Genomic DNA, 25,922 nt, shown 5'->3' on the forward strand with positions numbered 1-25,922 from the left:
ATATAAGATACTTACATAAATTATGTAGATGTCAAATGTAAATATTAAAATATACCTTTTTTTTATTATCTACACTACAATATTTCAAGTTATGCATAACTTATATTACCACTTGAAACAAGAAGGACTTCTTGTATGTTATAGAAATATGAATGTTTTTAATAATTTTTTTGGCAATAATTATATCAAATCGAATTATATTTTACAAATTTTTATATAATTATTGACTTTTAAAATCAATAAAAAAAAGCCAGGATTCAACTTTTGAAAATAATTCATTCAATTTATTCTATACTTTTTTGCGTTTGTTTCGTCATTTTATTATTAATTTCTTATAAATTAGATAATCTCTTTATAAAACCCCGAAATTAAAATGAAATATTTATAACTTAATAAAATCTTAAAAATATCAATTTTAAAATATCTTTGGGGAACGGGTTTGCATGGGAAGAGAGGAGAAGGAAAATTATTAAAAAACCTTTTATTGATTTTGCTCGTTGAAAAAAAAATAATCTTGAAAACGACAATTTGGTTAATAAATTCGATCAATCGATAAAAAATATTTTAATAAAATGAAGGATTTTTATAGGGATGAATTATGCCAAAATCGGGAGTGCGAGGAATGGGGTTTATTTGGGGAAAATTAAAATATTCTCATTATATATATTACTCTAATTTACAGAATTTATGCGTTCATATTTATAAATATAATAATTAATATCATGTATAAAAAAAGAGAAAAAAAAATTACATCTAAAATAAATATAATCTCTTTTTAAATAAATAAAATCCTAAAAATAAATGAATAGAACAAAGAATAAAAATTCAAAGAATTAAAATCTTTAATTATAATTGAGTCCCCAATTTGTAAGAAAAAAAATATTTTAGTTTAGGTTTTTTTTATATATTTTTTTTTGTTCACTAGCTAAACCGAGTAAATTTGAACAAACATTTTTAATTTCTTTTTTTTTTATTTTCGTTTCATTTTATATTTTAATATTTTTTTTGTAAATATTTTTATTTTATTTTATTTTTCGTTATTTATTTTTTTTAAATTTTAAGAGCAAAAACATTTTTTTTTTAAATATCTATTAATTCTCATTTTAAAATGTGATCTATAAAATAATCGTCAGGGAAAAAAAAATTATCAAATTTTTAAAAATGACAAATTAGTTTTTTAAAAAAAAGGTTAATATTTACCCCGTTCATATAAAAATATGGACATGAGATATTGTGAGAAGAACATAAATAAATATAAATTATGTTTTAAGTTAAGGAAATACAAGATTCTTAAGATTTGGAAAAAATAATTGACACTTACTTCAAAGATTAAGGAAAAAAAGTAAAGAAATATAAGATTACAGACATATATAAATGAGGATTGACAGATGCCAAATTAGGTAAAAATGTGAAATAATGAGGAGCTAGGAATGAATGAATGAAAAAGTCGATATTCTCGTTCAGGGGGGTCATCAACATTTCGCGTAAGTCTTTGGCAAAGGTTGCCTGATTATTCCGCTTCGCTTACCAAAACAGCCCTGAGCGTAAAAGAAGCGGCCCCCGCCTCGCTTCTTCCCCTTCGTACTTTTCCCATTTTCGAAACCAGCTGTAAATATAATATAGAGATTTTATAAATTTATACAATTTCCGAAGCCCCCAAAAATAAATGGTCACGTGATAAATATTTCATTTTGAAACGAGTCATAAAAAATCGCTTACAGGGTGCGAAGGGAAGCGTATTCCAGCTTATATTATCGCCGGCGTTGGTGTTGGAATCTTTCTGAAAAATCTCTTCGGTCTCGAAAAGTCTGAACAGTTTCCCGTTGAAGGGGTTACGGCCGGTCTTGGCGGATCGCTTATTTCTTTGGCGGCGATTCCCCGGGACCGAGTCCAACGAAGCTTTGGCTAGACCGGGGTTAAGTGGTGCTTGGGCGAGGTGATCGGTAGGAATAGAACGAGCCGACGTTCTAGGGGAAACGTGGGGATGGTGACGAGGAGAGCTAGGGATGAACGATTCCTAAATGCATAAAAAAAAGAAAAATTAGTTCAATAACCGAATCGACCAAAAATTTTAAGTATAAAAAAAAAATCAATAAATTGTAAATGATGGAATAATTTTGAGATTAAATTTAATTCAAAGATAGAAACTTCCTTCATTACCAAAAACGAGTAAAATATACATTATATTTGTATTATTATTAATTCCTTTCTTTCATTTTTCTTTTCTTTCTTTTCTCGCATAACATAATAATTTAATTAAATTAAAAAGTGAAATTATGCGTAACAAAGTGGCAATCATTGTAAGGAAGTAAAAACGTGCTAGATAATAAATTAGAGACAGGGAAACAAGGGCAAACCATTTGAAAATCGTAAAATTATTTAGTTGGAAAATCTGGGATGAAAAAAGTAAAAATAGTTATCTCGCTGTAAGGAAATACGAGGAAGCAAACTTGTTATTTAAATAATAATGATTATAGTAATGCACAATTATAACGCGGGGATGTAGTGGGAGGCTTAGCGTTCCCCCGCCAGAAATTTCCAAAAAAAGTGTGGGGGGGGGGGGGGGGGGGTAGTGATATTTTAGCATATTATTAATATGAATCAAACACAACATATTTCATAAATAAAATGGTAGTATTAAATTAATGTAATAAATAGTACATTTTTAATTCAAAAACGAATCAACAATTACACTATTTTAACAAGTTCTTTAAAAAAAAAGGAAAAATGTCAAAAATGACTTTTTTTTGACATGAATCAATTTCCGAAATATTTATAAAATAGAGTGGTTGGCAGATTTAATTTTAAAACATTTGCATATGTTTTTAAAATTAGTTTTGTAACCCGAAAAAATTACAAAAATTGGAGATGACAATCTATTTCTCGAGCAACGATATCTAAAGGAGAACATACGAAACAATCCCCTATAAGCTAAAGGAAAACAGAAGCAGCCACTAGGTATCAACGAAAATCAAGTAATCGCTGCTTTAATAACAGACAATATACAGAATAGGTTAATGGATGGATGCTAATACCTTCCAATTAATTTTAGTAATTAAAAGATACATTAAATTATACCGTTTTGAGCTACCTTATCTAATTACTTAATATAGAATATTTAGAAAAATATAACTGGCTAGCAGACCCCCCCCCCCAGGAGAAAAGAAATGGCATGCCACTCCAAATGTCATTACATAATTTTTTTTAAACTAATCGGTACTATTATTTTAAATTAATTTACGAATTAGCTGTTTTATAGTAAATAAAATTTCGGGAATCTCAATATCTTGGGCGAATCTCAACCAATCATATTAAAAAAAGTTCGTTTATATAATTTTTTTAAATTAATATAAATGGGGGCCATTTTTTAGCTTAATCGTATATTTGATTATAAAACCTTAAAAAATATGAATTCAAATTTTTATAATTAATAAAAGATGATATGTAACTAACATAAAACATTTTTAAAGCATATTAAATGTCCTATCTGCTATTAATTTTATATATAACATATCGAATTGAAATGTGCCTAATTTTTATTTTTTTATAATATTTTAATTTTATAAAATAAAGATCCAATGAAGCAGCAGACCTTTGAAAAAAAAATAATACAATTTATATCCACATATTTTTATGTATTTAAATTTTATTGTATACGTAAATTAGACATCTGGCAGAATAGGCGTAAATGTATCAAATGAATATTGAATTGAATAGGTGACAAACACATGTGTACCACAAAAACAAAATATGTACATAGAAAACATTGATAAAGATACAAATAAAATTTCTCGAGTGAGTTTGGTTTTGAGAGATGGTCAGTGATGATTATATTCTATAATTAATATACGTAGCGTCAATAAAAATTTTACTGTACGTATATTTCCTGTACCGAAAATATGATTTTTTTTTCAGGCTGGACAAAGATTTTAGAAAAGATTAAGTTTCATTCCGATCTCGCTAACATAGAGTTCAATCAAAACTTCTTTTTTTAATAATTACGATTTTTCAGGGAGAATCATAGTGGTAAAATGAAATAATTTAGAATTTTGTCGAGGTACGGCTGAATAAAAAATTCAAAGATGGCCGGAGTGAGTCGATCAGAGGGAATTTTTGCGTAGTCCAACTATGACAGTTCGAACGGGTAGCTCAAAGATACTTCTATAAAATGGTAGATACTATATTATATTCCGAAAATGTATCCCGATATTTTTGCAAACTCTGCCGAACTCTAATATATTAACGATCAAAAAAATCTGTTCAAATTTTTTAATTTTCAGGAAATCATATGACGCGATTCGAGTTATTCATTCGCTCAATTATGACCTAAAGCCTCGAAAAAGAATAAATTCAATTTGTCTAGATAGAAGGAAGGGATTATACCTAATATAAAAATAACATTTCTAAAAAATTTGGTTCTCCCCCAGATGACATATCATTTTTTTTTTAATTGTTACATTTCGCGATAAATATTGAGGATTGGTGACAAAATATCAAAATTCGACATTGACATGTTATATTATTATGAAGAGTTTTAGTTTAAAATATGTGTTCATACAAAATTCATTCATCCCATTGTTTAGTAGGGCGATTGATGTCACTCTCTTTCGGGTTAGGTCAACCAGTTATTTTTGTCATATTTTAGCACGTTACTTAATATGTATACGTATATGTAACTGTAAATCTATCGAATGTTATATTTCTAAAGAGATCTTTTTAGTGATCTGAAATTGCTAAATTTATTTGGCTGTGAATAAAAAACTTTAAAGGACATGACATATGATATGCCGAATTGTTCACCCAAAGTTTGCGGAAGATAAATCATAGAAACCAATTTCCAGTACTATGCCCTCCTAAATTGTACGACCTTTATTCAATGCCGACCAAGTGCGAGTTCTATGAGGCCACGAAAATGTGGATGTTGGCAGCTAGAAAGGAAAAAAGGCCCAATTAGAAAAGAATAGAGAAAAGAGACCAATCAGAATTTTCTAATACCTTGTTGTTCATATTTTTATATATTAAAAATTGATTTTAACTACTTTATTCCCCTTTTTTAATTTAGATATATATATTAATTTACGTCGAATAATTTTTGGAGTTATAAAAATAACTAGTCAGCTGTGAAAAAAGTGTGAAAGCGGTTAGATTTTCAAGGGTCAAACAAAAAAAAAGTAAAGTTAAATGTTTCCGACCCTAACCCAAAACGGACATAAATGTTAGCTTTAAAAATACGGGCCTGGTCCAAAAAAATATTTAACAAGAAAAATTATTATAATAAATCTCTTTAAATATTCTTTCCTCATATTTTTGAAACGATTTCCAAAACCCGGCCAAATTTTAAAAATTCTTAACCGGGTCTAAAAATAGACTTATCAGATATTCCTACTATATAATGCCCTAAGAACCCAGAAACTAAATTACATCTTTGGATTTTTAATATTTGTTCCAAAGTATAATTAAGTTTAAATTAAGAGAGCTGCAGAAAAAAAAAAGAAGATTTTGAAATGACAAATATTTATTTGTTAAAAAAAAATTCTTTTATACAAACAAATTAAATATTTTGTAATTTTCAATTTGAACTAATAAACTATCTATATAAATAGAAAAGAAATTGAACTAAATAATTGACTTGAATTGTCGATTGATATCGTCATTTATTAAAAATATTTTGTAATTTTCAAATTGAATTAATAAACTAATAAATTAGAAACCTGCAGAAGTACCGTTTGCACGGCACGGCCCGGATTTTTTCGGAAATTTTTTCCGGCCGGGTCCGGATTTTTTTCGGAAATTTTTTCCGGCCCGGTCCAGATTTTTTTCGGAAATTTTTTCCGGCCCGGCCCGGATTTTTTTCGGAAATTTTTTCCGGCCCGGTCCGGGTTTTTTTTAAAAAATTTAGGCCCGGATCAGGAAAAGCCCGGCCTGGGTAAATTTAAAAAAATTAAGCTTAGGTCCGGGCCTGCAGGTCTCTGTAATAAATAGAAAAGAAATTGAAGTAAATAATAGAGTGGGTCCATTGATTTCCGATTGATTTGTCGCGATTAATTAAAATATTTTGTCAAAAAAAAATTAATATTTTTTTTAAGGAAAAGCATAGAAAAAAATTAATTTGTTCACACAAAACAAGTGACAAGGCCTAAGTAAAATTTTTAAGTTTTTAATATACGACTTGTCCACTTTACCCCTTCCAACATCCCCACTTAAAACTACAATTAAAAATGAGTATAAAATGCGGTATTTGACTTTCTCATATTCGGCGCTTCGAATAATACAATTATTCATTATTCGGTCGAATAATACCGGAAATATGAATAATACGACTAATACCAATATTTATAAACATTATACAGGTGACGTAAAGGAGGTTTAGGTCAATTCCCCGAATAATTTTAATCTCATAAAACCAAATTATAACTAATCTCTTCTTTTTTTGTAATACAAAGTTTGCCGTCTATTTGGCTCCTTTAAACAAATATGTTTATGACAAACTTACACGTCAAAAAATATTATTTCCAAAAAAAAATTTTTACGCTTTAAATGAAGGAAAAACAAAGGTTTTTTATCAAAATAATATTTTTATTTTTATTTTAAAAAAAAGTAAAGTTTATAACAACCTTGTAGAAAAAATTTTGTTTTTCGAAAAGTTTCAACAAAGAAAAAAAAATATTAGGTAAATTATAGTCATGGTATGAGATTCAACTGCTACAAAATATTCCTTCTGCTGAATCTTCCGTGGATCCTGCTATTTCTATTGGTTCTCCCTGATGACTATATTAGGATTGGTCTTTAAAAAAAAATTTTGATCAGTTAGTAAAGAATATTAAAACCAATCATGTACAATTCAACTGCTCCAAAATATTCCTTCTATTGAATCTCCCTTGGATTCTGGTATTTCTATTGGTTCTCCCCTAATGCCTATATTAGGATAGGTCTTTAAAAAAAATTGATCAGTTGTTAAAGTATATTAAAACCAATTTATTTCGTTTAACATAAAATTTGTTTCATAAAAAAAGGAGTTGACGGGCTTTCAAACCTCAGTCTTCGTTGACCCGAGAAACTCTGAGCTAGTTCAGTCATCAAATAAATGAATGTAACGCCTGTTACGAAAAGACTAATGAAAAGCCGGACCATTTTCGACCAACGGGCTCACAATAAACCAAATCATATCCAGTTATTTTGTTAACCATTTTGAAATTTATTCAGATTGTGAGCGCGATGTGGGGCAGTCTGACCCGGTCCTAGTTGGCCTTCTATAAGATAGAATTAGTCCAAATTTTATATCGATATAAATCAATCAGCCAATTTCTTTGGGCTTACCGGTAAATCAATAATCGTAAAAAAAACAAATCAAATTTAACCTGATTTCCTGAAGGGCGGGCTTTGCCTCCTCTCAGCTTTTTGTTTTTTGCTTTGTCCTTATTGACGGCGTTAGCTCCAACCTTTACCCCATCTTCCCTACTACGGTTCGGGGAGGTGGAATGGCAAGAAGATTGAGATGAGGTGGAATCGGAATGCTTCCGGTATTGTTTGAAGGCCTGCTTCTGGGCAACGTTGAAAGCTTTGGCCTTGTCCGACTGACCCTTCTTGCGATCCCAGGCCTCGTCAAAGGCCGTAACCACCGGTATTCGATTGGATACCCGGATAGAAACTTTTTTGGGTTCAGAAACCGAAATTGGCAACGAAACCGGTCCGAATTTTTCGATACCGCCAAATTCCTTAACATCGGGTAAAGTAGTGAGTCGGTTTTGGTTGACGATCACGCAACCATTTTCCTTGTCGAAAACTTCCCGGTCATGTATCTTGTCGGCCACCAAAAGGAAACCCGTATTATCTGGCTCCGTTTTCAAAAGGGGTAGCGGATGAGAGGCGGGCGTCGCGGGAAACCACGTGTTAGGGGTGCTAGAGCGATGTAGGGAATTGCACTTCGAAGAAGGGTCTATATATAAAAAAATCATTTTTATAATTGCAAGGTAATAATATTATCCGGGATCCGAACCGAACGATTTACAGACCTTTTAGCAGTTCGGCTAGGTGAGAAATTTTTCGACGATTCAAGTTCGGTTAATAAGCTAGCGGTTAATACCGGTTAACGGGTCAGATCCTTTAATTATTATATAACATTTCACTTTTATCATATGTGTCACCGCTAACAACACGAATAGGGGAGGCCAGCCAGAATAACAAAATATATTTTATAACCATGAAAAAAAGGTGGCAAAAAAAGGAAAGTTTTAAAGCCGATAATACTTTGTTAAAAACTTCTATTTCACGGGTTTATTTTCAAATATAAAAGGACCAATAGGAATGGATCTTAATTTTAAATCAAGACGAATCTTTATAGCAAGTAACTGTTCAAGTAACTTAATATGCCAAAAAACAAGTAAAATTTTGGTATATAAAAAATGATTGGCTTTCGATAAAAGAAGAATTTGTTCCAAAAAAATTAAAGCGCCTAAAAAATCACTCGAGATTTGGTCAAAATTTAAGCAGATCGGTTTCGACCATCTTTTTGGCGAAATGTCGAAGCAATTAGCCTTTCGTTCCATTCATTCATTCGTAATTGGGGGTTAAAGAGAAAAAAAGTGAAATAAAATGATAAAAGAAATTAAATATCTCTTCTTCTTATTATTATTATTACAATTCCTATAATTATAATTTAATTCATTTAATTATATACCTCTTTTATCATAATTATTTTTAATTTTAAATATTAAGGATAGTAGGTAGATGTGGTGTGTCTTGGATGTTGGATGAAAAGGATTACTTAATTGGCAGTTGTGCTTAATCCGATCAAAATCTGCCTTTCCATTAAATTATGAATGTGTGAAGGAGACACTATTCCTAGATACATAACAGAGGTCCTGGGCTTGAGCCAAGGCCTAGGAGTAAAATTATTTAATAAATCGCTAAGGGGTCCGCATATGATCTTAAAAGCTGAACTGGAGCCAATCACAAAAGTATAACAAATCTGGTCAAAGTCGCAAGCTTCAGCCTCGATATTTGGCCAAAAGAAGGGCCAACTCTGCCAATTCTCAAAGCTTCGGGAACATCTGTTAGCTTTTTACGCTTCTTTTATCGAAGAATAGTTCATTTATTTTTTTTTAAAAAAATTTTGCATATTTTGTGGAATATTAAGTTACTTTTCTTTTTACATGATTCATCTTGATTTAAATTAATCTGTATCCAAAATTAATACCCAAGTCTTATCTTATCTAATTCCCCGACAAAAATACGTTTAAAATAAAATGATAATTCATCTTGTAAATAAAAAAAATAAAAAAAGAATAAAATTCAATAAAATTCGATAAAAAGAATAGAATTAATTGAAAAAAAATATATAATTAAAATAATTGATTTATAAGATATAGGAATATTTATTCTCATCCAAAAAGGGATGAAAGGGAAGCTATGGTGCTGGTGAGTGAATTGGCTTAAAAATTCTGGCAAAGATTATTTAATTTTAAATTTTTGTTATTGTTATAAATTAGATTTTTACCGAATACAAAAATAATGTATTTTTATAAATAGCAAAATCGATGACCTTGGGGTTAAATTTTAAAGAAATAAATATCTATAAAATTATTATTTTTTGTAAAAATATATTTTATTTTTATCTTGTATATTTTATTTTTTTAAAAAATCGTTTCATTATTACGATTACAATCTTTCTTTCTCATTCTTATCTTTTTCCTTCCAGATTTCTACCCGACTGACTCCTTCATTTTAAATGGCGCCAGTTTAGATCCGCAAATCACGGTTCGGGCCGGGTTTCATTTTAAAAAATAATTTCGGTTCAAATCAGATCAGGTCGAATATATTTTTTAATTTCGGGTCGAGGTCTGGAGGTCAGTGCAGCGCGGAAACCTGGCAAGGATCTTTGGACCGGAGAACTTTTCAAACATTTTGGACAAAATTATGGGTTAATGTTATACAAGAATTGGGCTAAAAAATATTTGGATTTATTTTGAGCCAAGAATCCAAGAATGAGAACGAAAAAAATTAAAATAAAATAAATTTTTACAAAACAGATGGTAAGAATTGATTAACATTTTTTTTTTGAAGATTTAACAAGTAAAATTTATTAATAATAAAAGGTGCAAGTGCGTTGTAGTTGGAACATTTATCGATTTCACAGTCCAAAAAATATAGTTTCCAATTTTTTAGGGTGTTTCGCGGAGCCAAATTATATTTTGTTAAAAAAACATTATAGTAATTCTCCAGGCCTGATTTTTTTTTTTTTAAAAAAAAACTTTATATTCGAGTATTGTGCCAACCAATTCTTTTTATTTTATTCCATTCATTTCTTTCCTTTTTTTTCCATCGATTCTTCTCGTAGACTTTACACCCCCCCCCCGATATACATTGATAAATGAGCAGTGGTTTTTTTAGACCCCCGGGTAACCCCGTGACCCTTAAAATCGCCAACATCTGTTCACCCCACCACCTCTACCGCTAAATTTTTACCATTACTCGCTTCTTCTTATTCTCAGATTGAGTTTTCATACCTTTTTAAGTTAGGATTAAGTTACCACCAAATCGTCGAAGTTGATGATTATCAGTCCATTTTATCATGCCTTATTTATACCTCGATCGAGGTATTCATTTCTTAAAAACGGCCATTTTTTTTGGTTCGTACTACGTTGGACCGTATTTTAATTATCGGGCCCTAAAAAAAAATTTTAAATACCCGGAGGCCGGATCGGTCCCGAGTCAGAATTCGGGCCGGGTCCGAAAATATAAAACCCGGGATGTCATTGAGATGAAGGAAGAATGAGAGATCTGTAATACAAAGCATAATTTATTTATCTAATCTAATTCTTTCAAATTGGAAGGGGGGGGGGGGGGGTCTGGCGCGTAGCCAGGAATTAATTTTTTTTGTAAATTTGAAAGGACTTTTTGAAGCATGGAAACAATTGTTAAAAAATTAGCAAAACGGGTTATGCAAATTATTGGTCTGCATTGGGCGAGTACCCACGCGTCCGCCCGCCCATCAATCTTAAGTCCCTTACCCGCTGGCCCATTATTTATACAAAATTTTAACCCGGGCCAGCTGTTATAAAATTTAAATATGGCCATTTTTTGAATTTTTAAAAGCATTTAAATAAAAAAAAATAATGGTGCAGTTTCAGCATTTTTTTCTAATTTAAAATAATAACAATAAAAAATGCAAAAATATTTTCATTAATTTTTAATATCCAAAAAAAAAGTTTAAAAATTTTATTGCATTTCAATAAAAGGATTTTAATAGTATTAATTATTGATTGAAATGATTTTAAATAATAAAAATTTTAAATATTTTCAACCCCCTTTCCCCCGCTTATAGTTTAAACATTTTTTGACCTCCGCACCCGCTATGCCACACTTAGATGTACGGGAGGGGCGGAAAACCTGCCCAATGCGGACCTCCAATGTAGATCACTAAAATATAAAATAATATATTTATATGATGATTTGAAAAGGTTAAACAAATTTATGTTCGATTTAATCTTCTTTCCGATGGCGCCAATTTTTCCGTGATTCGTTTTATCTTGGGGATTTAGATGCCCCGATTAATACACCCCAATAAAATTTCAATTTTAAATATATTTTTCGATATCGATATTTAATACATCCTCCAGGGATATGAATCGGAACCCGGTTTCGAGAATTTTAAATTTCGTTTAATCGAAATTTTGATAACACGAACTTGATCGAAAACGATTTCCTAAGAGGAACCGAACCTGCCCCCAGGTCCATTTAACCCCGGGTTTAATGAGCTGTCCTAAAATCGGTCTCTGTTTGTTCTGTGGTTCCAAAATGCCCAACCAAACAATTTTAAATTTCCCGAACCCAGGTTTGGGTTCACATCCCCGCCTCACAAATCGTTCATTGATTTGAGTCCTAAAATGAATCCAAAATTGGAATAAAAACGGTTATTTTATACCTACTTTGCGATTCACAAATCTTAAAATTTTTACTAAGAGGGAGGAAGGGATTCGCCTTCCCGCGCTGGCTACTCGCCTGGGGGTGAGGGTACTTTGATACAAACGCTTCAAATGTATGTATCACTCGAAAACTTAATACTTTCTTATTTTTTTAAAAAAAAGATATCGGGTTCGGGCCGGGTCGGCCTAATATTTTTAAAAAAATTACGGGTTCGGGCCGGGCCGGAAAAACGTTTTGAAATATATTCGGGTTCGGGCTTGAAAAATTAGGCCCGATGCAGATCACTAAACGCACCTATTTGTTTAGAAATCGCATATGATAATCTACTGATAAATCTTAGACTTGCATACCAGAAAATTAACAGGTCTGGAGCAAAAATTATACAGGAATTAACTAGTCTTTAAATTTAATTTTAATTGGATCCTTTAAACAATTCCTTTGTTTACAAATTTCACTTTCTTCTTCAAAAAAAAAAACAAAATGGCGAAATTTTAAAAACTCGTAAACAAATAAAAAATCTAGGCTGAGTATAAAAAATTTAAATTTTTTGGGGTCAGCTGATTAAATGGTAACCCGGTAAATTGTAAATGACAAAACACAACAATTACAAGAGAAATGAAAACAAATATAAAGGTTTAAAAATAAATTAAAATTTCGATATTAATTATTTTCTATTTATTGCTTTGATGAACTTGCTTTTGTGTTTGTATTATTATTTACCTTTGCTAGTCGGTAGCTTCTTATACTAAATTGATTTGACATACATTAATTTTTTTGAAATTATTCAAAGATTTAAAAGAACAAGAAAATATCATAACGAAAAAAACAAAACTTTTTCCACCAATCAAATCATAAAGTTGTTTTTTATTTTTAAAAACAAAAGTCAGTTTGGGAGACAGACGAGAAAAAAAAGGGGGGATTGATGTTTAAGATAACGTATTATATTTTATGTCATGTTAGTTAGTAAAAGGTTTTTTTTTATTTTACGAATAACTTTATGAATAGTAAAAGATAAAGAGGCTATCTGTGTATGTAACACATTTTATATTATTTAAAAAGTGATGTTTTGAAAAATGTAAAATTCCTTGTATTTTGAATGGTCTCTCTCTCTCTCTCTATATCGTATTAACTTTAAAAAATATATTGGCAAAGCATAGGGATTTCCCTGCAAAATCTTTTCAGATTTTCACGATATTTTGTTCTGGATAGAATACTGAGTTAGCCCTTCTTAAATATCGGCTGAAATTGAGCCGTTTAACACTAGGTATAATCGAATAACGTTGTTAAACTTTTCTATTTTGTATAACTTTTTATAAATTAGATTGATTGTAGCGTTTCATCTTATTATATAATCAGTAGGGGCCTGTAGGTCCGACCCGACCCTAACCGGCCCGGAACTCGCAAAGATTTAAAAAAGTCAAAAACCCGAATACGATCCGGGTTCGAAAATGGAAAAATAATTTAAAACCCATGCAGAGTCTGATATTTATAATTTTGTTAAAAATATTTTTCCCGTGGATGATGAAGGCTCGGGGTTAATATAAAATAGAGATCCGCAAATCAAGGTCCGGCCCGTACCCGGTTCGACCGAAACGGGTTAATTCGTTCGGTATCCGGGCTCGTAAAATTAGGTCTGACGCAGATGACTAATATAAAATATAAAAAAAATTTTAAACTTTTTTCGGCTACGAATATCCATTCGTTATCGATTTCTTTGGTGGTTATATCCCCTTTGGGGATGAGGGATGGAAAGTTAATATCCGCCCTGTCGTTGATATTGATCGGGGAGCCACTGAGATCGGCTGGAGAGTGCAAGGAATTGCTTCTCTTCAAATAACCCGAAACGTATTTTGACAACGCGTTGAACATTATTTTTTAGTGTTGGGTGTAGTGTAGTGTATGTTATGTGGTCGTAACGAAGATCGTTAATTGACTGAAAAAGCTTTATTTTCTCTGGGTGAATTGATAGCTGGTTATTTTATCTGTATTCCTGTTTAAAGTTCTACTGAAGAGGGCAACAATATAAAAAATATATATATTGGAAGTTATAAAATCAAGTAAAAAGATTAAAAATTTTAACCTTTCCTGAAAAGACAATGTAAAATTGAGCAATTTTATACGAGTTTAAAAATTTGGGTAAGAACTATTTTTAAAATGGACTAACTTAATATTTTATTAGGATAAATATTATGCAATCAGCACTTAAGATTCTGTTTGATTAACGAAATCCCAAGACTTAGGAAATATTTTTCCGGTTAAAATATTGAGTTAACCGTTTTTAAAAACCGGTTCAAATCGAACGGTTTAACAACACTAGTAAGAAAGAACATATATATATTATTTTTTTTAACTTATCCAAAAGATATTGAAAAGAATATATTTTATAAGAAATTATATTAACCCCTTGGAGTGTATTTCGTAAGTAAATTAAATTATCATAATTCAAATCAAATGATAGATAGATAGATATTTTAGAAAATATAAAAATTGAATAAACAAATATTTTTTTTTACCTTTTATAATATATAATTTAATTTATTTTTTTTTCGAATTCTTTTTTATTTTTAAAATATTTTGTTTTCGTCTGATTTTTTTTTATATTTGGGTGAATGAATGAAAAAAAAAATATATAAATTATTTGCGAAATCAAATTATATAATATATTTATTATTTACTTATTTATTATCCATAAATAAAATAGAAAATGAATAGAATCGATATTTATTTAATTTTCTTTTGTCATTTAAATATTAAAACAAATTCAATATTAAAATGAAATGAAAAGGTCTAATGTAGATGGCATATAAGTTAGCTTTAAAATATCTGATGTCTCCAAATATCTTGCATCTGTATAAGAGAAATAATTTCGTTTTGGACAATTATTTGTTATTAAATATTATTTTTAAAATAAAGTGATTTTGGAGGTCATTTATTAATTTTATATTTTTTTAAATATTTACCAATTATCTCTACCTATACAAATGTTTACTAATCTTATTATAACTAATAAAAATATATTTTTAATAAATTTTAAGGAAAAGATATAAATTAAATGAAATTCCTTTTTTTTTACCTGGTTGTTTCACGGAATTATGAACAAGTGATGAAATAATTTTATTTTTTTAAATAAATATTTTTATCAAAAAAGAGTAAATATAAATAAATTTTTTCAAAAAAAATATAATAAAATAAAATTTATTATACAAACACAAGGGAAAAAAATAAATTTTACTTTTCGAAAAATAAAAATACTATTTTTTAAAAATAAAAATAATAAAAATAAAAATAATTTTTTTAAAAGGTCTTTTTTCTTTGTTTCTTTCCCACTGGAAAAATAAAATAATAAAAATAATAAAATAAATATTAAATAATAAAAATAAAGATTATTGATTTAGAAAAGAAAATTTAATCAAATAGAATGATCGTAAGTGACATAGCATTAAATTAATTTAATTAAATTTTCCTCTCAAATTTCAACTTAGAATATCAGCAACATTTTATAATTTATTCATTATTTTTTGATATTATTGATGCAAATCAATCAATAACTTTAAATAAAAAAATTAAACCAACTTTATAACCCTTTTGCCAAAATTTCGGTTTATTTAAATTTTGAAGAAAAAAAAAATTTTTTGGCCGGCCTTGATTAAAATGATTATTCCTGTAAAAAAGAGAGATCATTTTTGCCATTCAATCTTTCTGGAATTTCTACTTCCTTTTTTTTAATTAAGTTTTGCCTAAAAACAAATTTTTCTGAATAATTTTATGGAAATTTCGTCAGTTTACCCAAGGTTGTTTTCCCAATAATTTGTCATTTTAATCTATTATTTCGATAGAATTAATAAAAATTTTATTGATTTTTTTTATTAAAATTATTTTTTGAAAAAAAGGTAATTATTAAAGGAAGAAGGGGGGGGGGGGTATAACTAAAGAAGTTATTATGACAATGTTTACTCTCTTGATCATTATCTATGTTTCATAAATATATAACTACCCAACACAACACTTAATGTGATCGATTATCATCAATCCACATCGAAAAATTTGCAATGATTTTTATTGATTTAAATCCATTTCCAAGGTTAGGCCGATTTTTTTTATGTAAAAAATAACTTCACTTTTGGCAAGAAAATCATATGTTTAAGCTACGACTGTCCTAAAGATGTCACTGTCCTAATTTGTTTGTTAGACAGTTGTTGCATTCTTATCTTAGTGAGGCACCGTTTATTAGTATCGCTCAAGTCGATAGAATTCATCATCGCTAACTATAGTTGGGTAATTAGTATATTTTTAGCCGGCCAAAACATCCGCCAAACCAAGTTTTTAGCCGAAAACTGACCTCGGGTTTTTTTTATAAAAAAGAAAAGATAACGGCTCAAATTTGGAAGAAACTAATATAAATTAAACCGCCTCAATGTTGACGGATTATCTCCGGCTAGAGTTTGAAGATCGGGTCGAATAACCCGACATTTGGTTATTACTCAACTATTTCCCTAACCGATTCCATCATAGCTTGTATAGTTTAATAATTGTAAATTTAGGAATAGTTTGAGCAGCGACAAGGCGGTATTCCGCGTTCACTATAAATGATGCCCAAGGAGGGGGGGGGGGGTTAATAAAAAATAGGTAATGTCACATATAAACTTAATTTATTTTTTTTTCTCTCTCTTTTCTTTTTCTGTTTTCCAATCCATTTCTTCTCTTTCTTTCTATTTATAACACTTTTTAATTATTATAAGTTCAAAAAAGTTATCATATTTTTTTTTCTCCAAATACTTATATATACATCTGGTTAAATACTTAATCAATTTTAAAGTAAATAAAATAATAATATTATCTGAGCTTTCGTGTAAGAGAAGAGAAGAGAAGAGAAGAGAGAGAAGAGAAGAGAAGAAAGAGAAGAGAAGAGAAGAGAAGAGAAGAGAAGAGAAGAGAAGAGAAGAGAAGAGAAGAGAAGAGAAGAGAAGAGAAGAGAAGAGAAGAGAAGATGTATGATGTGGAGATGATAATAATACTATTTTAAGTTGATGGGATTACAAAGATCTTTTACTAATATAAATTTGCAAAAATAAAAATTCCGATTAAATTAATAGCAATCTCATTTAGATGCCCCCTATCTAGAAATTATGGGACCGAGAATCTGAGAATTAACAGGTAAAATTTATTTATGGCCTATCAATTATATTTTAAAAACTTTAAAAAAAAGGTTTTTATTATAAAAATCAATTTTATCCAAAATTAAAATTATCTAAATATATAAATAAGAATAGGAAAGATATTGTAGTTTATAAATTTATAATAAGTATAACAGATCTATTATATAGAAAATAAAACACTCATAAATATTTTATATATCATAAATAAAATTCCGCTAGATGGCGTAAAATATTAAAATTTTAGTTTTTAATTAAAAATAATATGAATTATAGGAGCATAAATTCTTCGCTCTGGATTAATTGGTTTGGTACCAACTTATATAAACATAAAATAAAAAATTTTTTTAAGTTTTCATCATTATATTTTGGAGTTATGATGTGTATTCTCAGTTTAGTCAATTTTTTAATTTTTTTTTAGATTTTTGGGATTTTAAAAATATTTTTATTTTTTTAGACTCATTTGGTGTAAACTAACTTATATAAACATAAATAAATGCATTATTTTATAGTCGCCTTCATAACTTGACTCCCCTCCCCTCCCCAACTGAGGCGTGAGTCCCTAATAAGTTTTTTCCCACTTGCGTTTATGATGGAAACTGGAACAAAAGAGGTAATCGATGCCATAACTTTAGACAATTTAGCAGTTTCTGACTGAAGCTAATGATTGTTGGGCATGAATGATTAATCGGGCTTTTTAACCTAAAAAAAACTGCTAAACCTAAGTCTTCAACAGGAAAATATGACCCCCCAACCCAAAAGTTTTTACTTTTTGAAAATATATCTCAATTTTGAAGAAAGCGATAATAAATTAATTTGCATCCTCAATGCTTTGCAGATCATTTCGCCATTAACCTTGAGAATGAGCCACCACGAAGCTACCTAAGCATTTAGTTTTCTTTCTTTCTTTCGTTCATTCTTTCTTTCTTTCTTTCTTTCTTTCCTTCCTTCCTTCTTTTCTTTTCTTTTCTTTTCTTTATAAATTTTTTTTATTTGAAATAAAATAGTAACCCATAAAGGTAAAACTAATAAACTATAATTAAATCAATTTTTTACTTTTAATTAAGTTCTTATAAATGTTTTTTAAAAAAAAATGAAATTAAAAAGTTGTTAATTACCTGTGAAGTAAAAAAAATAATTAAATTGTCATAAAACGGAAATATATATTTTTTTAAAAAAATTCAAATTGAATGACAATTAAATTAATGAATAGATTCGGGGGGGGGGGTAAATGATTTGTAATTATATGTTTGACGTAATTAATTTTGTTTCTTTCTTTCTTTCTTTCCTATATTTTATTTTAATTTTCTTTCTCATCCTTTTTCTTCTATCTTTCTTTGTATATATACCGATTCACACCTAATTTTAATTTTATTTTTTTTTAATATAAAATTTAGGCATTTTCAAATTTAATTATTTAATTTTTTTTTATTGAGAATAGATAACATTAATATTTAGAACCAGAGTCGTTAAAAGTATCACGATACAATATATCTCGAAATAATCTTTTAGTAACTCTTATTAGAACCCGCATCAAACCTATTATCAGGTTCTGGCGTGTTACGAAAAAATATTTCTTAAAAATTTATAGTTCCAACTGATTTAGTTCTAATCCGATCCGACAAAAAAAAATCAAAGAAAAATATTGGATTGAGGAAAAAAAAAGGTATGACTTTTCAACGAAAGGGGAAAAATTAGAAAATAAATTTTTATAGAAGAGAAGAGACGAGAAGAGAAGAGAGAGAAGAGAGAGAGAAGAGAGAAGAAGAGAAGAGAAGAGAAGAGAAGAGAAAGAGAAAGAGAAGAGAGAGAGAGAAGAAGAAGAGAAGAGAAGAGAAGAGAAGAGAAGAGAAGAGAGAGAAGAAGAAGAGAAGAGAAGAGAAAGAGAAGAGAAGAGAAGAGAAGATGTCCGACTCCGTTCCAATTTGAACGAAAAACAAATAAAAAATTAGGGCCCAAGATTGGACCAGACTGGTAAGGGTTTCCTTAATTTTAAAATGTAGATATTTTCACAACAAAAAAAAAACGAAAATAAAAGAAAAGACAAAATAAAATTTAAAAAAAGACAAAATAAAATAAAATAAATTTTTGGAAAATAATTAAATCAAATTATAGTCAAATTAAATGCTTGTTTGCTTTGTAATAATAATGTTTTGAAATAATAAAAAAAAATATGGAGTTCATTTGACATAATAAACACGATCTATAAACCACATATATCACGTGACACGTCTCCATAATTCTCAACAAAAATCAATATTTTAAAAAAAAATCCTTTGTCTATTTTATGTCAACTTGTACCGACCGGTCTTCCTATGAAAATTAAAAAAGTTTGTGGGGAAATATATTCTATATTGGATTCGCGACTTTTCGCACTTTTACGCGATTTTAGTTAAAATTAAAATTGTTGTTGAACGAAAGTTGGTTCAACCGTAAAATTATGGGAAAAATATCAACGAATGAATGAGTGCTACTATTTAAATCCCCATTTAAGCGAATCTGTTAAAACCTTTACCAATATTTATGTAATCCCATACGTGAGTGTTTCTGTCCTTTTGGGCACCAATTAATTACTATTATTAGCGCATGCGCATTGGGTTAAAATAAAGGCCACTCCCCCCTTCCCCATCCCAAATACTTAGAACGAGAGCTATTTTTTTTAAGCTACCGCCTGGTTGGCCACATTTTCTGAATTAATTTGATCAGTTCAAGTATTTTTATATACAATTTAATAAAATGGTCTTGTGGACCTTAACTATACCTAAAACGAATTATTTGTTATTCGATATTCGATACGAATACGAATAATGAATTATTCAATAACGAATTATTCAATTTAAACGAATAAGGAATTATTTGATTTACACGAATACGAATAACGAATTATTCGATTAAAACGAATTTGAATAGATTCGAATAGTATTTTTGTAAGTATAACCTTAACTTTTTTTGTTGCTCTAAGCAACCGGTTTTATTTGTATAGCTTCATAACTTAAAAATTATTTTCAACAAATATTGGTCCATTTTTTAAAATATATTGAACCTAGTACGCTAAATATTTTAAAAAACAGTATTGACACCTATCAATCAAAACTGACTATTAATCATATTTAAGAGAGTTGGAATATCGAGAAGTTCAACCCGGTTCACAGACCTTTTTAGAGGTTCGGTTTAATTATAGGTTTTGCTAAATAATAACCGTTACAGTTTAACGGTTCGGTCCAAGTTCGGCTTGGATCCCTGCAGGCGGAGACCTTCCTAACTCTAACCCTAAAATAGTCAAAAAATAAATTAAAAAATATTTTTAACCTAAAATACGCCATCTTGCGAAAGCAATTTTATCAATTTCATATTTTCTTAATCCAAATATTTCAATATAATTATATTAAAAGATTAAACCCATATTTTATTAGATTAATTAAATGAAATATTAATTAATTTATATTAAACTCTATTAAATTATTATGTCCAAAACGACTTATTTCTACTATAATACAATAACTCTTAAAACCTAATTAATTTAATATATAAATATTTATTACAGGCCTAAAATGTGGTTGACCGAACAATTAGAAAGTACTACTTCTAAAATTTATGCCAATATTTAGTGCTTTATTATAATTTTTATAATCACAGTTGCACCGCCATGTCCGAAACCTTTAGCTGCCCCGGACAGGAAATAATTTAGAAAAGAAAGAAGAGAAGAGAAGAGATTAGACTATGTCCTCAAAAAAATTAGAATTCACAATCTATCTAAACTTATAATCGAAAATATACAAATAAGCTATTTTAAATATAAAAAATAAAAACATGCCCTAAATAATTTTTAGAATATTTTGAAAAAGTTTCCAATGTTTTGATACTTCTCAAATTTTTTTGCTTTATAAATGGTATAAATCAAATTTTTTTTTTTTATTATAATAATACATATGGCTAGACATTCCAAATACAAAAAAAAAATTTCTTATTTTTCAAGAGGATAAAAAGAATTGAATAAAAAATTACAAAATTATTTGGCGGTTCCTAAAATTGTCCATCGGTGATAGCCCGCCACGGCTGGCTCCTCACACCCCTTTCGCGCGTTCCTGGGTAGATAGTAAAAAGTTATTGGCGAAATAGGAAAAATTAGTTAAATTCTTAACGGTAAATATAGAAACTCTAGATATCTCGCTGCTTTCATTAAATATTTAGTGTCTGATTAGACTTCTTAGCACTTCATTAGTTACTGAACTATGAGTAATAACTTGACGAATCTAGTGTCTGATTAGACTTCTTAGCTCTTCAATTAGTTACTAAACAGTCGTGACTTAACGATGTAAGCCAATTTTTGAAAAACACTCACTCTGAAGAGCCCATTAAATAATGCTTAATTTGCCTATAATATATATAAAATTTTCTTAAGCTCTGTTAGAAACAAAGATTTAATTTCGGAGATTATCCAATAGAGATAGAAGAAATTCAAAGTAAACTCAAATTTAATTTCCATCACATTTTCGATTGGTGGATAGTAATTTTCAAATAAGCATTTTTTTTTTGTATTTTATAAACATGGCCGCCAGTACAATTTTTAGAATTTTTTCAATATTTTACGGTATCCATTCCATTCATCTGTGCTCACGGATATTTATCTAATCACGTGACCACTTTAATATTTCCTCTGAGAGGGGGGGGGGAGGCTATAAATATATCAATCCGCGATCGATGGAAGAAATCTTTCTTTCATCTTTAAAAACGTTATGCTAAAATTCGACAAATTAATGTTATCAGGCTTCACACGAAATCTTTCATTTTAAAGAGAATATTTCAAAAGATTCTGTTTACAGTGTTGTCGCAGATTTGTTTCACATTTTTTTTTTTTAAATTCGTTTCGTAAATAAAATTATTTAACTCGTAAAAATTGATAATAATTTTTCAAATACCCGGGCCGGGCTTGAAAGTTTCAAAAAAAATCCGGGCCGGGCCGTATATTTTAAAACCAAATATTTGAAATCGCCATTATTCTCTGGAGAATATTATTTAATCATATGTTATTTTTAACAATTTTTTTTTGCAAGTCAGATGATATATTTTATTTTTCAAATAAATTTAAAAATATTCTAACAAATCTACTAACTCAAAACACTATATATATATCTTTCTCTTTTAAGAATTTCATTTAATTTGTTTTGTTAAATACCTTAACATAGCATTACGTCACGTATGTTTGACGTAATTCTTACGTAAAATGATGAAATATTTAAATACTTAAAAATTGAGTAAGATATTGAAAATTTTTCAATATGTATTTGTAGCTTGATTGCATTTTTACTTATATTATGTACAATACACATATCATCAATTTGAATTTATTTAATTTTTAATAACCCCATCATCTCTTCTTTGATCTATTAATAAGGAATTAAAAAATTTGAAAAAAAATTATCTTTAATTATAAAACCATATGCCTTTACATTTATATACAATAATTAATCCTTTGTTGCAATTTTATAAATTTGTGGTAAGGTTAATTTAATTACTACATTTATTCTACCTTTTCTATTAGAATATTATCATTTTTAAAATATAAATATAAATATAGTAATAATTTTATTATTTTTTTTTTCAGAAATAAAATATATTCAAATCTTTATAACACATTTCTATTTATAATTAAAAGGTATATAGCTGAAGAAAGAAAGAAAGAAAGAAAGAAAGAAAGAAAGAAAGAAAGAAAGAAAGAAAGAAAGAAAGAAAGAAAGAAAGAAAGAAAGAAAGAAAGAAAGAAAGAAAGAAAGAAAGAAAGAAAGAAAGAAAGAAAGAAAGAAAGATATAAATAGAAAGAAAGAAATAAATAAATGAAAGAAATAAATAAATAAATGAAAGAAATAAATAAAGAAAGAAATAAATAAATGAAAGAAAGAAATAAATAAATGAAAGAAAGAAAGAAATAAATGAAAGAAATAAATAAATAAATGAAAGAAAGAAATAAAAGAAAGAAAGAAAAAAAAAATAAATGAAAGAAAAATTTTTAACTGGAGCTTTATAGCGATTAGCAAAATGGCCGGTATTAGACTACAAAAGTAACAACTCGTCATGCATCACTCACTAATTATAAATTGCAGCTCACTTGAAAGATTTTGCAAAAAATAAATTTAAATGGGGGCGCCATCATCAAACATTTTAAAGCTAAAACATATGTGAAAGGCAGGGGATGACTGGCCATGAGTTTTATTTTTACAAAAAAAAAATGGATTATAAATTTGGTACTAACGAATTTTAACCCAATCTTTGGATTAGGGTAACGGTTAGCGCTAGAGTTAGGCTAACTTAATATTTATATATTTTCTCAAATTTATTTTAGTATAGCTACAATTAATCAATAGGGGTTAGTGTTAGGTGGATTATAAATTTGGTTATGGTTAGGTTTAGGGGTTAGGGTTAGGTAGATTATAAATTTGGTTTAACCCGTTCTTTAATCTCTATTAATAAAATTTGAATATAAAGCTTTATCTAGAATAGTTTTAGCGCTAAATTAGTTTATACTTATAAGAAAGTTAGTTTTCGAGCCAGTTAAACTGGCTACATACCCCGTGTTGAGCTGGCCAATGAAATCGAAACATTATAAAAAATATATAATTGAACTCCATATAATAGAAATAGGATTGGATCTCGTAAAAGTTATATTTTTTTGCAGATGTTTTTGACCCTGGGATCGCGATTCGATTCAGAAACCTATCATGAAATTATAATTGGGTCCCTATGATCAGCTTACTGACAAATCCTTATTTTAACAAACTGAATATAACGCGCAATAGCCACTTGAGTCAGCTTGAAAGACATTTTTATTGGTCATATTGTGCGCAAGCGCAATTATTCTAATATACCTAACAAGTAATATGTAATTTACATATCTATATATTAGTGATCTGCATCGGGCCTAATATTTCAAGCCCGGCCCGGCCCGAAATTTTTTTCATAAAGTTTTGCCCGGCCCGGCCCGACCCGGCCCGAACCCAAGATTTTACCGACCCGGCCCGAACCCGAGATTTTACCAACCCGGCTCGAACCCGAGATTTTACCGACCCGGCCCGAATTTATTTAAATATAGAATTTAATTTTTATAATTACTCAAAATAAACTATACATGTTATATGGCGTCTACCTACTATAAATAAAATCACATATTTTTTATTTTACATAAAATATTCAACGTAAAAGTGATAAATTCAGATATATTTTAAAAAAAATTTCTAAGGCCCGACCCGGCCCGTTTGGACCGAGCAGGGTATGGGCCGAGCCTACTTTTGCAGATCTCTAATATATGCGTTGTCGCAGGATATAGAGGAGACAGGGGTAAAGCGATTGAAGGGGTAACGATATGCGAATACACTTTTAACTATTGAGTGTGAAGACCTTAAATTTGATTGTGAAAGAAGTATTTTTACATCTATATTTCTTACTTATGTTGTTGATCTTTCGAAAAATTTTTCTGGTTTGACATATTTTACCAAAAAATTATAAAAATCACTTTTATTTTTTTTGAAAAATAGATTAAGTCTCATAAACATGTTCCTTAGAGCCATAGCAGTCTTATAATATAAAATTTATCTGAAATTGTGCGATTTCCAGGTTCAACCCAGGTTGGCCAGTTTTCCCTCTGATTTAATCATTAGAAAATTTAGTAGCAAGGTTTTTACAATCGGGTGCTCTTCCTGACATCAACTCCTTTAGGTGGTTTTTACACCCAGGCGAGACCGTGATCATATTCTAGACCCAAACCACAGGGAATCTTTTAAAGCTTTATTAGCCGCCAAAAGATTGCCATTCCCTCGTCACGGTGAGACTGAAGGTAAGATTCTGGGGGGAAGTTAACCAATAGCGATTTGTATAATATATATAACCTTGGGGTAAAGTTGCTAAGAACATTAGAGTATTCCGTCTGATTAAAGCTGTAAAAAAATGATTTTTAATTATCAACGTTCTACATCATATAAAAAGATATTTTTAAGCAAAAAGGAAACATTAATAAATAGTTTGTGTGTTATTTGGGAATAAAATCTTAAAAATGGTGGCAAAAGGGTAGAATAATTGAAATGCGCGATGTGCCCTAAAATGGGCACACTCAAATGCCATATTTTGTTCAATAAAACAAGAAATATGTTTTATTTTGACCACTTTACCCTAACGCTTAGCCACATTACCCTAGGCATGGGGTAAAATGGTCGATATTGGTGAGCTTCACATGATTAATCCTAGCTTCTAAAGTATCATAGGTTGAGAGCGCTACCCTTTTTTTTCTTATTTTGTAGATGAAGGATTTGGCTACATATAAATTTATGATTTGTTCTGTTTTGTTTCAAAATTTTATGGTAAAAATTTTAAAATACCAACTGTTTTACCTTGGTCTCCCCCTATTGGAATTCAGTGTAATCCTCAGTGAGCGTTAAGGATGGCATAATAAAATCTCCATTTTTTTTGCCATAATTGTTGAAATAGAAATGTTATCGAAATACACTCGCTGCTCGTTATACCTACATACGCAAATATCTCCCTCTTCTTAGAAAAGTGTACATCAATGAAAAACAGCTGAGGATGCCATTTTGATTTACCCATATCATTATTACAAATTTTCAATGAGGGACCAATTTATTCCTATATCTAAGGCAAACTTTATTAAATAAATTGCTGGATCATCGAAATGATTAAGGAAGCAAGTTATTCAATGTACTAGTAGTTTTTTAACATGAGAATAATTACTATATGGGTTACCAAAATGGCCGGTCCAGCTGATTTGCATTCAACGAAGCTTTCAAATGCATCCTCAGTCTAGATATTATTGTGTCATTGGTATACACCTCTTATGCT

General features: G+C 29.2%; 1 protein-coding gene across 1 annotated transcript; it reads right to left on the reverse strand.

Moving 5' to 3' along the window:
• Positions 1-1,176: 1,176 nt before the first annotated feature.
• Positions 1,177-15,133, reverse strand: LOC135923891 (uncharacterized). Its single transcript, XM_065458883.1, has 5 exons — positions 14,999-15,133; positions 13,602-13,930; positions 7,359-7,936; positions 1,720-2,017; positions 1,177-1,606 (listed from the first exon to the last, which is right to left on the reverse strand). The coding sequence occupies exons 2-5, from the start codon at positions 13,792-13,794 to the stop codon at positions 1,473-1,475; spliced, it is 1,203 nt and encodes a 400-aa protein (XP_065314955.1). The 5' UTR covers positions 13,795-13,930; positions 14,999-15,133; the 3' UTR covers positions 1,177-1,472.
• Between the last annotated feature and the right edge of the window lie 10,789 nt (positions 15,134-25,922).

The sequence above is a fragment of the Gordionus sp. m RMFG-2023 genome, chromosome 2 (genome assembly GCF_954871325.1).
Source record: "Gordionus sp. m RMFG-2023 chromosome 2, tfGorSpeb1-WG-v2, whole genome shotgun sequence".
Classification (NCBI taxonomy): Eukaryota; Metazoa; Nematomorpha; class Gordioida; order Chordodea; family Parachordodidae; genus Gordionus; species Gordionus sp. m RMFG-2023.